We start from the raw sequence: 12,041 nt of genomic DNA on the forward strand, positions 1-12,041 counted from the left end.
CAAAGCGCTACCGCCAAGCTTCGCTCCCCCCCATGTGGACAAACACACGGCGAGGGCGACAGCAAAAGTCGAACGGGCGGCGCCTGAATCAAAAGACACGGCGACATCCTTGAGACGAGGGAGAGCAACCTCCTTAAAGGCAATGCCAATGGGGTCTAAGATTTGGAGCGCTCGCCGAAGAGGAGTACGACAAAATAGCGCCCGTGATTGCCTGCACGCTGCCACAGCACTGACAGACTCCATACCCGAAAGAAAGAGAGGGGAGCTTGCAGGAGAGGTGAGGGAACTACAGGTAGTGGGGAAGGCAGCTTCGATTTGCCATACAGACATGGGTGCGAAACAACGACAAGACCAAGGCACGGGCAGAGGAGCGAGAGAAGAACATAGGATGGATAAAGCGCCTGTTCACGGCATGGAGGGTGAGTCACGATGAACGTAATGAACGTAGAGCCGAACGGGAGGAAGCCGGGCGGAAGACGACTCCGAGGAGGACGAAACACCAGTGGTAATCCCGCCGTCAGCTGTCACGATATACCCGAAGGGAACCCCAGTGCCAACACCGACCGTTGTGCGTTGAGGTTCAAGTGCTCGAAACGAGAGTGAACCTGAGCAACGACATGACTTGGTTCTCGAGGTTCTCGAGGTGGATATCCTTTGGCCGCGTTGGGTGACATGACTTGGAGGCAAATGAAGAATTTAAACAAAATAAGTCTCTCTCACAGCAGACAGGCTCGACACAGGTGCGAACTGGCGCGTGCTAGTACTATCACAGGCACACCACCGGAGCCGCCTACCAGCGACTCCGTTAAGAGCGGCAATGGAGAAATGATGCATTGGCCCCAGAAATTGAATATTCTTACTGTATCTTCTGCCTTGCCTCCGACGCTAGAGACAGTCACCACGGATACATACGTCCGTGGGAGTGCCCCCCTCCCCCACCTGCCCTGCTTACACAGGATAGCATGCCCCGAGAACGGCGACATTTGGCGGGGGGAACCAGGGAAGGAGGTTCGGGTTAGTCTTTCTTTTTGTCCTCTCGGGGGAATGTTCTCTCGGCGCCCATGGCCTTCTGAGGTTTCGTACTAATGACGTCCTTCTTGGCACTTCGGGCGTCGGTGTGTGCGTATCTGTGTGTCTAATTCCCCCGGTATGCGATTATATAGGTTTCGAACAGCGACCTCCCTCTCACTCGCAGCGATTTCTTGCTGGATACCTTTCCGCAAGCGGAAGGTCGCCAGTTCGAAACCTGCTTGACCCTTATATTTTTTCTCACCTGAGCGGGCTCAATTTTGCTCTGGGTGCCTCCTACGAATTCGAACCCACGTTTTTCGGCCAGGCGGCCGGTGCGTTGGTCGTTCTCGTCATGGGATTTAGGCTGTATATGCTTTTCCTCTCGCACCCCGTCTGTTTTCCTTTCCTTTTTTTCTCTACAGCACCCTCTCTTTCCTCTCTATTTTCCCGAGAAAACTCCGTGGAAATCGTCCATTTTTCGGCTCTGAGCCGAGTCTGAGGCTGTTTTGGTCCCAAAATCAGCAAAATTGGCAAAATACCGGGTATTTTGCGGGTATACCTGGAAAACCCCGGGTATACCTGAAAATACCCAGGTATTTTGCCGGTTTCCTCGGTTTCGCCTCAGATTTTGCCCCAGACCAGCTCTCAGACTCAGTCAGTCAGGGAAACTCGCGAGTTTCCCGAGGGAAACTCGAGAGAAACAGAATGGAGCACCAAACACCCTCTGTTTTCCCTGGAAATTTCCGGAAACGCAAAGTGCTGGGGCCCCTCTGTTTTCCTTTTTGTTTGCCGGAAAAGTATATACAGGCCAACATGGGATTGCATTGGCCTCAGAAGAGTCGTCCTTGCGCGAGGAGCGCTCGATAAACTCGAGGGGCCAAATTATGATTTTTCTTGCATTTTTGCTCCCGGCTAAGGGAGCAAGCAAGCCCACTCAACCCCAAGTACTCACCGTTTTACAGTGGTGTTTTTGTCGCATCGGCTGCAGCCTCTGCTGGGGCGGAACGCGCGGGGTTTTCGGCGCGATGCCCTCGGCGAGTACACGCTACAGCACCGCCGCAAGCTCTCCTGCGCGCGCGTGACGTGTGAGACGCGTGCGCTGCGCTCAAACGTCGCGATTTGGCGATAGGCGTTCGAGCCGGCGCACAGCGGATAGGTGCGCCGCGCAGGGGGGGTCGGAGGGGTGCGAGAGGGGGCGTGGGTCGGGCGCGCACCGGCTGGCTCCGGGAGCGGCCGTCACGTCGAGGAGTGGGGCTGTCGGCGGCTCGAGCGCCGAGGCGAGCCGCTCTGCTGCGCCGCCGACAGCCCCTCTTCCGAGCCGGCGCGTGGAGGCGAGCCGCGGCCGGTGTCGCTGGTGTCGCTGGTGCGGTGGCGGCGAGGGTTCATCGGCCGACAGCGAGAGCGACCGTCATGAAAGGAGGGGGGGGGGCTGTCGGCGGCCCGTGTGGCTCTAGGCGCGCCTACGCTGCGCCGCCGCGAGCCTCACTGCCGATCCGGCGCCTGGCGGCGGGGGCGAGCCGCGAACAATCGTCGCTGGTGGTGGTGGTGCGGCGGCGGCGGCTCGCCCTTCACTCCAGCCACGGCTCCGTTCCCGCCGCCGCCCACCGTGCACCTACCACACGCTGCCGAGCAGGCACCCGGCTCAGGGTGGAGTCGGTCGGGCCGTCGGTGCCGGAGCGGCGGCAGTCCATCGTGTACGTGCACGGCGCCTTTGCGCGCCGCGTTGCTGGGCGAGGCGCGCTTGGCGGAGCGTGTGGTGCGTGGAGAGGCGTGTGTTGTGGGGCTGTCTGTCCTTTGTGCTGGCTGCAGCCACAGCCTGCAGCTTCGGTGTTTGTGTTACTTGGCACTGGTTTCTTCCTGTCTTTCTTGACGTCTAGCGGAACCACAGAAGTTCTCCCGCAGGGTTGCTCTAGGTGTGATGTGGGTCCGGGGTTGTGTTTTTGTGTGAACAACATCTCGCGCTTACCGAGCTCAACGGTAAGGTGGGCCGTCTCGCGGAAGCTGACGGTGAGCGGTGGAAGGTGGAGCTGGACGGCAGCGGCGAGGTGGTGAAGGCTCGCGAGCGCAATCTGGAGCTGACGGGCCTCGCGGAGACCGCCTCGCTCGCTGCCGCGCTCGACGACAAGCCGTATGAGTCGTACACATTGCCGCCGCTGCACCTCCCTCGCTACCACCATTATGTGCGAGCGGAGGCGAACGGACGCCGCGAGCCGACGCTCGAGGACGTGTTTCTGCTCGAGTACGAAAAGTTCGGCGACGACAGCAAGCTGTGGCCGGTGCTGGAGAAGGAGAGGGAATGGTACCTCGAGGCGCGCCTCCACGACTTCCTGCTCGCCGACGGCTACGAGCCGCCGAAGGGAGCGGAGCTCGACCGCAAGGCGCCGCTCGCAGCAAAGGCGGCGCGGCGCAAGCGGCGGGAGAGGCTCGAGAAATTCCTATGGCGGGAGCAGCTCCGCGAGCAGATGCTGGAGATGGAGGCGCAGGAGAAGGCCGACCTGCAGCGCGCGCGCAAGGCCATGAACAAGGCGGACCAGACGGCGCGCGACAAGGAGGCGCACGCGCACTTCCTGCGCATCACCGTCCACCTCGGCTCCGGCACGCACGCGCCCAACGTCGGCGGCGACATCCAGGAGGAGCTCCACGCGATCCAGCGGCGCGACGAGCGGGTGCGTCCACCCCCCGCTCTCACCTCCACCCCTCGCACCCGCACCGACCCTCCTTGCCGCGCGCGCTCAGGAGGGCCGGCCCGCCTTTTCTTTCGAGGAGAATTTTAACATCGCGCGCGACGGCCGGAAGGAGGCGGGGAAGCTCGAGCAGCTCTACGTCAAGCACTGCATGCCTGCCATCTCCCTCTGGCCGAGCGTCGCGTGGCCGACGTACTCCCACGCCTCGCGATACGACCACTGGTACACGACCAAGGAGCTCCGCACCTGCCGCCTCTGCTTTGCCCTCACCGCGCAGAGGATTGACGCCGATGTGCACGCGGTCCTCCTCTCGTCGCTGCACGCGCGGCTGCGCCTCGAGGAGACCATCCCGGAAGACAAGTGCGACGACTTCATCGACGGCCTCGTCAAGAAGGGCGAGTACGGCACCGCCGCGGACGAGGTCAACTTCGAGTCGTCCGAGCAGCGCCGCTTCATCGAGGAGAAGTTGAAGAGCGACCTCCGAGAGAGCCGCGCGGAGCGCGGCTGGCTGTGCGGCTGCACGTCGCGGCATCCGATCTGGCGCGAGCGCGGCGCCTATGGCGGCTGCCGCGACTGCTTCGACGCGCAGCTAGTCGAGATGATCGAAACGCGCGCCCTCGGCGCCGACAACCCGCGCAAGAAGGCGTGGGTCGACGCGCGCACCTACGAGTGGGACGTCCACTACTTCTACCCGATGGCCGACGAGGCGGCGCGGGAGCTGATGCAGAGCGGCACGTTCACCGAGTCGCACAAGGAGGAGCTCAGGCAGCGGCTGCGTGCCGCGCGCGCGGCGGATGCGGCGGCAGAGGCGGATGCCGAGGCGGTGGCTGAGGCGGCAGAGGAGGCGGCGAGGGAGAAGGCGCTGGCGGAGGCGGCGGGTTGGGCGGCGGCGGCGGCGGAGAGCGCGGGGCCCGACAACGCCTCGCTGCCGTCGGCAGCCGCAAGCGTGGCCGCCACGCCGGGCGCCTTTGCCTCTCGCGACATGCACATGTGCCCCGACCCCGATTGCGCGGACTGCGCGGCGGAGTTTGAGTGTATGGCGTGCGTGGGGGAGGACGAGGGCGGCGTGCTGGTGTGAGCGTGTGAGAGGGCTGGCTCTGTGACACACGCCTCTTGCTCTTCGGTCCTCGCTCTTCCCGGTCGCGCGCGGAGTCTGGATTGTCGCCAGTCGCGAGTGCGCGGGTACGCGTGTGCGTGCGGGTCGGCGTGTGTGTGCATGTGTGCGTGGGGACGCGTGCATTCTTAATCATTCTCTTTGCGAACTTACAATACACACTCTCTAGCTGTCGCGCTGACTGTGGACTCGCGACAGCTGTGGCTGTGTGATGAACACACGCGCTCGCACAAGGTCTACCGATGCACAGTAAATTCGCGCCACCAAGACCGCGCGGCACGTACGCGCACTTGCCGGCCTCGAGGCGCGCTCTCGTTGCGCGGCATGCCCTGTGGTGTCAGCGCTTCGCCTCGGAGCCGCTCGACTGTACGAGAGTCGGGCTCCGGCCGTCGGTACCACGGCAGCGTCGGCGTGCTCCCTTCCGGCCGCGACAGGCGCGAGGCGGGTGGCGGTGCGGCGGCTGCTGATGCTGCTGCCGCGCAGAGCTGTTCGTGCAGCCGAGAAGTGGCACACAGCTCGAAGGCGGCGTCGGCGACCGCCGCGCTGGCTCTCTCTCCTCGGCAGACGCCGCGTCGCGTCTCGGCGGCGGCAGCTATGCTTCGCCGCGAGAGTAGCGAGGCGACGCACGCGCCTCCGCTCTGCGGCAGCAGCCTCTAGCGAACGCGCCGGCAAGCGCTGGGCCGGGCGAGGGCGAGCCGAGAAACTCGTCGTCACGGCCCTGGTGTGTACTTGTTACGTGAAAACCCGCTGGGACCAACCGGACGCCAGCACACACGGCTAGATTTCATGGCGGGCCGCCTCCTCGTGTGAATCGCTTATCCGGCGCTCGAGGAAATAACACCGTTCGGGCTTCAAGTTACTTCGAAACCTGAGAGAGAGAGATTTTTCTTGCATTTTTGCTCCCGGCTAATGTGTTTGTCGTCTGTGTATCTGTGTTTCGCGCGGGCGCCTAAGTTGACCACAAATCCCGCCTAAAAAATTGAAAAAACCACCCTCGGAGTGTTCCGACGAAAAAGCTAAATGGGCAACCTAAATGGGCGGTTCGGGTCCCCGGGGGGGGGGGGGGGGGCACCCGGGGCGCCTCACTCTGAGGAGCTCCGCCCCGCCCCTGCCCCTCACTGCCCCGGGGGTGGGGCCTCACCCGCAGCCGGCGCGTCCCGGGGTGGGGTCTCGGGGTGAGCCCCGGGTGAGGCCCGCCCCCCCCCCGTCCTCGGGCTACTGTGATCTAAAGATATAAGGGCCTCGCGTTGTCCGCCGTTTATCCCCGTGACCTGCGCAATTCGTGATACCGAGGAGTCTCGAGCTTCAGCTGGTCCTACCATCATGCCGCTCTCGGAACCGCAGCGGCGCGAGCGCCGCGCCGCGCAGCGCGCTGCCGAGGCTCAGGACGCGGCTCGCGGGCAGCGCAACCGCCCGGCGCCGAGCCGGTGCTAGGCCGCCTCCGCTGCGCCTGCTTCCTTGCGCGCCGCTGGACGTCGGCCGAGAAGACCGCTTCCCTCTGGGGACCCGACTCCGCGAAGATCGCGCGCGCGTCGTGAGTGGCGGCGCGCGCGCGATCTCCGTTCCCGGCCACGCCGGTCGCAGTGGCATGGGCTCACAGGCTCAAAAGCGCTCCCGTCAACAGCGAGCGAGCGCCGCCGCTGCTCCTCCTCCCGCCGCCGCTCCGCTCACCGAGACAAACTCGGTGCCGCCGTTCTCGCCGCCGCCGCCACCGCCGCCGCCTCGCCCCTCGCCTCCGTCACCGCCGCCCTCCATCTCGCGGCGGCGTCCCTCTGATGGCGCGGGCGCCTCGCTCACCGGCGCCTCGCCGCCGCCCCCCCCCTTCTCGCGCCGCTCCGCTCGAGCGTGGCCGCCGCCTCCCCTGTCAATCCCGCCGCCTCCCCTGTCATCCCGCCGCCCGCACCACCGCCGCCACCGCCTCGCGCCTCGCCGCCGCCGCCACCGACCGCCCTCTCCCCTACGCCGCTGAGCGCGCCGCGGTGCAGGGGGCGAGCCCCCGCTGCGCAGCCTCACCGCAGTGCACTGCGCTCTCCGCGCCCCTGACGATTAGTTGGTGTTGCACAGCATGGAGCTCGGCGAGCGTTTAGCGAGCCCCTCAGCTAGTAAACACATAAGGGAGCAAGCAAGCCCACTCAACCCCAAGTACTCACCGTTTTACAGTGGTGTTTTTGTCGCATCGGCTGCAGCCTCTGCTGGGGCGGAACGCGCGGGGTTTTCGGCGCGATGCCCTCGGCGAGTACACGCTACAGCACCGCCGCAAGCTCTCCTGCGCGCGCGTGACGTGTGGGACGCGTGCGCTGCGCTCAAACGTCGCGATTTGGCGATAGGCGTTCGAGCCGGCGCACAGCGGATAGGTGCGCCGCGCAGGGGGGGTCGGAGGGGTGCGAGAGGGGGCGTGGGTCGGGCGCGCACCGGCTGGCTCCGGGATCGGCCGTCACGTCGAGGAGTGGGGCTGTCGGCGGCTCGAGCGCCGAGGCGAGCCGCTCTGCTGCGCCGCCGACAGCCCCTCTTCCGAGCCGGCGCGTGGAGGCGAGCCGCGGCCGGTGTCGCTGGTGTCGCTGATGCGGTGGCGGCGAGGGTTCATCGGCCGGCAGCGAGAGCGACCGTCATGAAAGGAGGGGGGGGGGGCTGTCGGCGGCCCGTGTGGCTCTAGGCGCGCCTACGCTGCGCCGCCGCGAGCCTCACTGCCGATCCGGCGCCTGGCGGCGGGGGCGAGCCGCGAACAATCGTCGCTGGTGGTGGTGGTGCGGCGGCGGCGGCGGCTCGCCCTTCGCTCCAGCCGCGGCTCCGTTCCCGCCGCCGCCCACCGCACCTACCACACGCCGCCGAGCAGGCACCCGGCTCAGGGTGGAGTCGGTCGGGCCGTCGGTGCCGGAGCGGCGGCAGTCCGTCGTGTACGTGCACGGCGCCTTTGCGCGCCGCGTTGCGGGGCGAGGCGCGCTTGGCGGAGCGTGTGGTGCGTGGAGAGGCGTGTGTGGTGGGGCTGTCTGTCCTTTGTGCTGGCTGCAGCCACAGCCTGCAGCTTCGGTGTTTGTGTTACTCAACTTGTGCGGCTGGCCGCATTTTGGCACTGGTTTCTTCCTGTCTTTCTTGACGTCTAGCGGAAGTCCGCAGGGTTACTCTAGGTGTGAACAACATCTCGCGCTCAAATCTCCGACTGGTCGTTGCGACATCCCCACGACGTCCCATCCCATCCCATGCGCCGCACGCCGCAAGAGGTGCGTCGCCTTCAAGGCCAGAGAGTCGCGTTGCGCGACCTCGCGAGCCGTACCGAGCTCAACGGTAAGGTGGGCCGTCTCGCGGGAGCTGACGGTGAGCGGTGGACGGTGGAGCTGGACGGCAGCGGCGAGGTGGTGAAGGCTCGCGAGCGCAATCTGGAGCTGACGGGCCTCGCGGAGACCGCCTCGCTCGCTGCCGCGCTCGACGACAAGCCGTATGAGTCGTACACATTGCCGCCGCTGCACCTCCCTCGCTACCACCATTATGTGCGAGCGGAGGCGAACGGACGCCGCGAGCCGACGCTCGAGGACGTGTTTCTGCTCGAGTACGAAAAGTTCGGCGACGACAGCAAGCTGTGGCCGGTGCTGGAGAAGGAGACGGAATGGTACCTCGAGGCGCGCCTCCACGACTTCCTGCTCGCCGACGGCTACGAGCCGCCGAAGGGAGCGGAGCTCGACCGCAAGGCGCCGCTCGCAGCAAAGGCGGCGCGGCGCAAGCGGCGGGAGAGGCTCGAGAAATTCCTATGGCGGGAGCAGCTCCGCGAGCAGATGCTGGAGATGGAGGCGCAGGAGAAGGCCGACCTGCAGCGCGCGCGCAAGGCCATGAACAAGGCGGACCAGACGGCGCGCGACAAGGAGGCGCACGCGCACTTCCTGCGCATCACCGTCCACCTCGGCTTCGCCACACACGCGCCCAACGTCGGCGGCGACATCCAGGAGGAGCTCCGCGCGATCCAGCGGCGCGACGAGCGGGTGCGCCCACCCCCGCTCTCACCTCCACCCCTCGCACCCGCACCGACCCTCCTTGCCGCGCGCGCTCAGGAGGGCCGGCCCGCCTTTTCTTTCAAGGAGAATTTTAACATCGCGCGCGACGGCCGGAAGGAGGCGGGGAAGCTCGAGCAGCTCTACATCAGGCACTGCATGCCCGCCATCTCCCTCTGGCCGAGCGTCGCGTGGCCGACGTACTCCCACGCCTCGCGCTACGACCACTGGTACACGACCAAGGAGCTCCGCACCTGCCGCCTCTGCTTCGCCCTCACCGCGCAGAAGATGGACGCCGAGGTGCACGCGGTCCTCCTCGCGTCGCTGCACGCGCGGCTGCGCCTCGAGGAGACCATCCCGGAAGACAAGTGCGACGACTTCATCGACGGCCTCGTCAAGAAGGGCGAGTACGGCACCGCCGCGGACGAGGTCAACTTCGAGTCGTCCGAGCAGCGCCGCTTCATCGAGGAGAAGTTGAAGAGCGACCTCCGAGAGAGCCGCGCGGAGCGCGGCTGGCTGTGCGGCTGCAAGATGCGCTACCCGATCTGGCGCGAGGGGGGCGCCTACGGCGGCTGCCGCGACTGCTTCGTAGCGCAGCTCGTTGAGATGATCGAAACGCGCGCGCTCGGCGCCGACGACCCGCGCAACAAGGCGTGGGTCGACGCGCGCACCTACGAGTGGGACGTCCACTACTTCTACCCGATGGCCGACGAGGCGGCGCGGGAGCTGATGCAGAGCGGCACGTTCACCGAGTCGCACAAGGAGGAGCTCAGGCAGCGGCTGCGTGCCGCGCGCGCGGCGGATGCGGCGGCAGAGGCGGAGGCCGAGGTGGTGGCTGAGGCGGCAGAGGAGGCGGCGAGGGAGAAGGCGCTGGCGGAGGCGGCGGGTTGGGCGGCGGCGGCGGCGGAGAGCGCGGGGCCCGACAACGCCTCGCTGCCGTCGGCAGCCGCAAGCGTGGCCGCCACGCCGGGCGCCTTTGCCTCTCGCGACATGTGCATGTGCCCCGACCCCGATTGCGCGGACTGCGCGGCGGAGTTTGAGTGTATGGCGTGCGTGGGGGAGGACGAGGGCGGCGTGCTGGTGTGAGCGTGTGAGAGGGCTGGCTCTGTGACACGCCTCGCTTGCTCTACCTCTTCGGTCCCGTCGCTCTTCCCGGTCGCGCGCGGAGTCTGGATTGTCGCCAGTCGCGAGTGCGCGGGTACGCGTGTGCGTGCGGGTCGGCGTGTGTGTGCATGTGTGCGTGGGGACGCGTGCATTCTTAATCATTCTCTTTGCGAACTTACAATACACACTCTCTAGCTGTCGCGCTGACTGTGGACTCGCGACAGCTGTGGCTGTGTGATGAACACACGCGCTCGCACAAGGTCTGCCGATGCACAGTAAATTCGCGCCACCAAGACCGCGCGGCACGTACGCGCACTTGCCGGCCTCGAGGCGCGCTCTCCTTGCGCGGCATGCCCTGTGGTGTCAGCGCTTCGCCTCGGAGCCGCTCGACTGTACGAGAGTCGGGCTCCGGCCCTCGGTACCACGGCAGCGTCGGCGTCCTCCCTTCCGGCCGCGACAGGCGCGAGGCGGGTGGCGGTGCGGCGGCTGCTGCTGATGCTCCTGCCGCGCAGAGCTGTCGTGCCGGCGAGAGGTGGCACACAGCTCGAAGGCGTCGGCGACCGCCGCGCTGGCTCTCTCTCCTCGGCAGACGCCGCTTCGCGTCTCGGCGGCGGCAGCTGCTTCGCCGCGAGAGTAGCGAGGCGACGCACGCGCCTCCGCTCTGCGGCAGCAGCCTCTAGCGAACGCGCCGGCAAGCGCTGGGCCGGGCGAGGGCGAGCCGAGAAACACGTTGGGACGGCCCTCGTGTGAATCGCTTATCCGGCGCTCGAGGAAATAACACCGTTCGGGTTTCAAGTTACTTCGAAACCTGTAACGGCGAAAGAAAACGGAGGAAAACGCGAGAAAAGAGAAGGGCTATTGCTCACACTCTCTCTGAGAAGAATAGGTGTGCTGCGCTGTAGCTAGCGGCGACAGGCGACGGCAAAAATGCAAGCCCCGCCCCTGGCCACTGTTATTAACCAACAAGAAATCACGACTCTTCAAATTATGCCGCGAGGAGGGCGGAGTTACGCAGAGAGGCGAGAGGAGCAGCGAGAGCAACAAACAAACACAAACAAAAAAGGCAGACGGCAGCGGCGTCTCAGAACGAGGCCGAGGAGAGCGATGAGTCAGAGGATGAAACAGCAGGAGAGAGAGAGAACGAGGACGAGAGTGGGAAGAACGAGAGGTGGCATGAAGCGACAATGAAGGTCGCTGCGAGAATTGGTGAGAAACGCCGGTGGGGTCTAACAAGACGCCGTAGCGAGCTGCCAATGGTGGCCGCTGCCTCGGGCAGTGGCCACGGTAGCCGACCCAGGGCTCCTACGCGGCTACAGCCGTGCGCGACCGCTGCCGCTGGCACCGGTCGCGAGGACTCTGGCTCGGCATGCGCGCCACCGGCCGGTGGGCCGCGCTCCGCAGGACGACGCCTAGATGCAAAAGGCATCCCGTGCACGCTTCAGCAGAGCTCGGCCGGCCGGCCGCCGCGATGGGGCGGCGAGCACCTGGAGGCCCCTCCTGGCGCTGCTGCCTCAGCTCGACCGCCGGGCGCGCCGCGAGGCGAGCAGCAGCGAGGCGAGCAGCAGCGAGGCGAGCAGGAGGGGGGCGAGCAGGAGGGGGGCGGGCAGCCGCGAGGCGACCTGCTGCGAGGCGACGTCTGCCGCCGCGCTGGCTACCCGCTTCCTCGCCAGCCCATTCTCTCTCTCGAGGAGGAGCTGTGCGAGGCGCTTGGCGTCAGTCTGGACGACGCCGACGTGGTTGTCCTCCGGGAGGCCCTTCGGCGGGGGTGCGGAACCAGAGTGAGATGCGGCGGGCGGGGCCGCGAGGCGGCGGCGAGTGGCAGAGCGTCATGCGATGCGGCGGCTGCCAGGGCTGCGCCCACCCGCGACTCAGGTCCGGGTTTGACCTGGGCGCGCAGTGTGCTTCGTCTCCCTGGGGCAACCCTTTCCCCCTTCGCGATCCCCGCGACTCGTTTGGGCGCAGGGAGTGCGTCCGCGAGTTTGCTGCGCGCCTTCGGGCCAGCCCTGCTTTTGTCGAGCGCGTCCGGCGGGAGCTCGCGGGCTTCTTTCTCGCCTGCTGTTGCTCCTCTTGCTCGGACCCCTCGAAGCGCCGACTTTGCCACGGGCACATCCTCTTCTAACTCGATGGAGGCTCTGCCGCGATTGGTGC

General features: G+C 66.3%; 3 protein-coding genes across 3 annotated transcripts; 1 reads left to right on the top strand and 2 right to left on the bottom strand.

Annotated features, from left to right (window-relative positions):
- Nucleotides 1-1,963: 1,963 nt before the first annotated feature.
- On the bottom strand, nt 1,964-2,975 carry EMIHUDRAFT_446574 (hypothetical protein). Its single transcript, XM_005758081.1, has 2 exons — nt 2,607-2,975; nt 1,964-2,505 (listed from the first exon to the last, which is right to left on the bottom strand). Exons 1-2 carry the CDS (start codon nt 2,964-2,966, stop codon nt 2,494-2,496), a joined length of 372 nt encoding a protein of 123 aa, XP_005758138.1. The 5' UTR covers nt 2,967-2,975; the 3' UTR covers nt 1,964-2,493.
- Nucleotides 2,976-6,945: 3,970 nt separating this feature from the next.
- On the bottom strand, nt 6,946-10,846 carry EMIHUDRAFT_372421 (hypothetical protein). The gene is given in 5 exon segments (XM_005758082.1): nt 6,946-6,975; nt 6,988-7,414; nt 8,629-8,635; nt 10,175-10,709; nt 10,780-10,846. The coding sequence occupies 2 exon segments, from the start codon at nt 8,630-8,632 to the stop codon at nt 7,113-7,115; spliced, it is 306 nt and encodes a 101-aa protein (XP_005758139.1). The 5' UTR covers nt 8,633-8,635; nt 10,175-10,709; nt 10,780-10,846; the 3' UTR covers nt 6,946-6,975; nt 6,988-7,112.
- An 875-nt stretch (nt 10,847-11,721) lies between these two features.
- EMIHUDRAFT_250175 (hypothetical protein) lies at nt 11,722-12,012 on the top strand (the record flags this gene model as incomplete). The annotated part of the gene is made up of 2 exons (XM_005758083.1): nt 11,722-11,765; nt 11,856-12,012. The coding sequence occupies 2 exons, from the start codon at nt 11,722-11,724 to the stop codon at nt 12,010-12,012; spliced, it is 201 nt and encodes a 66-aa protein (XP_005758140.1).
- Nucleotides 12,013-12,041: the final 29 nt, after the last annotated feature.

The sequence above is a fragment of the Emiliania huxleyi genome (assembly GCF_000372725.1).
Source record: "Emiliania huxleyi CCMP1516 unplaced genomic scaffold EMIHUscaffold_883, whole genome shotgun sequence".
Lineage (NCBI taxonomy): Eukaryota > Haptophyta > Isochrysidales > Noelaerhabdaceae > Emiliania > Emiliania huxleyi.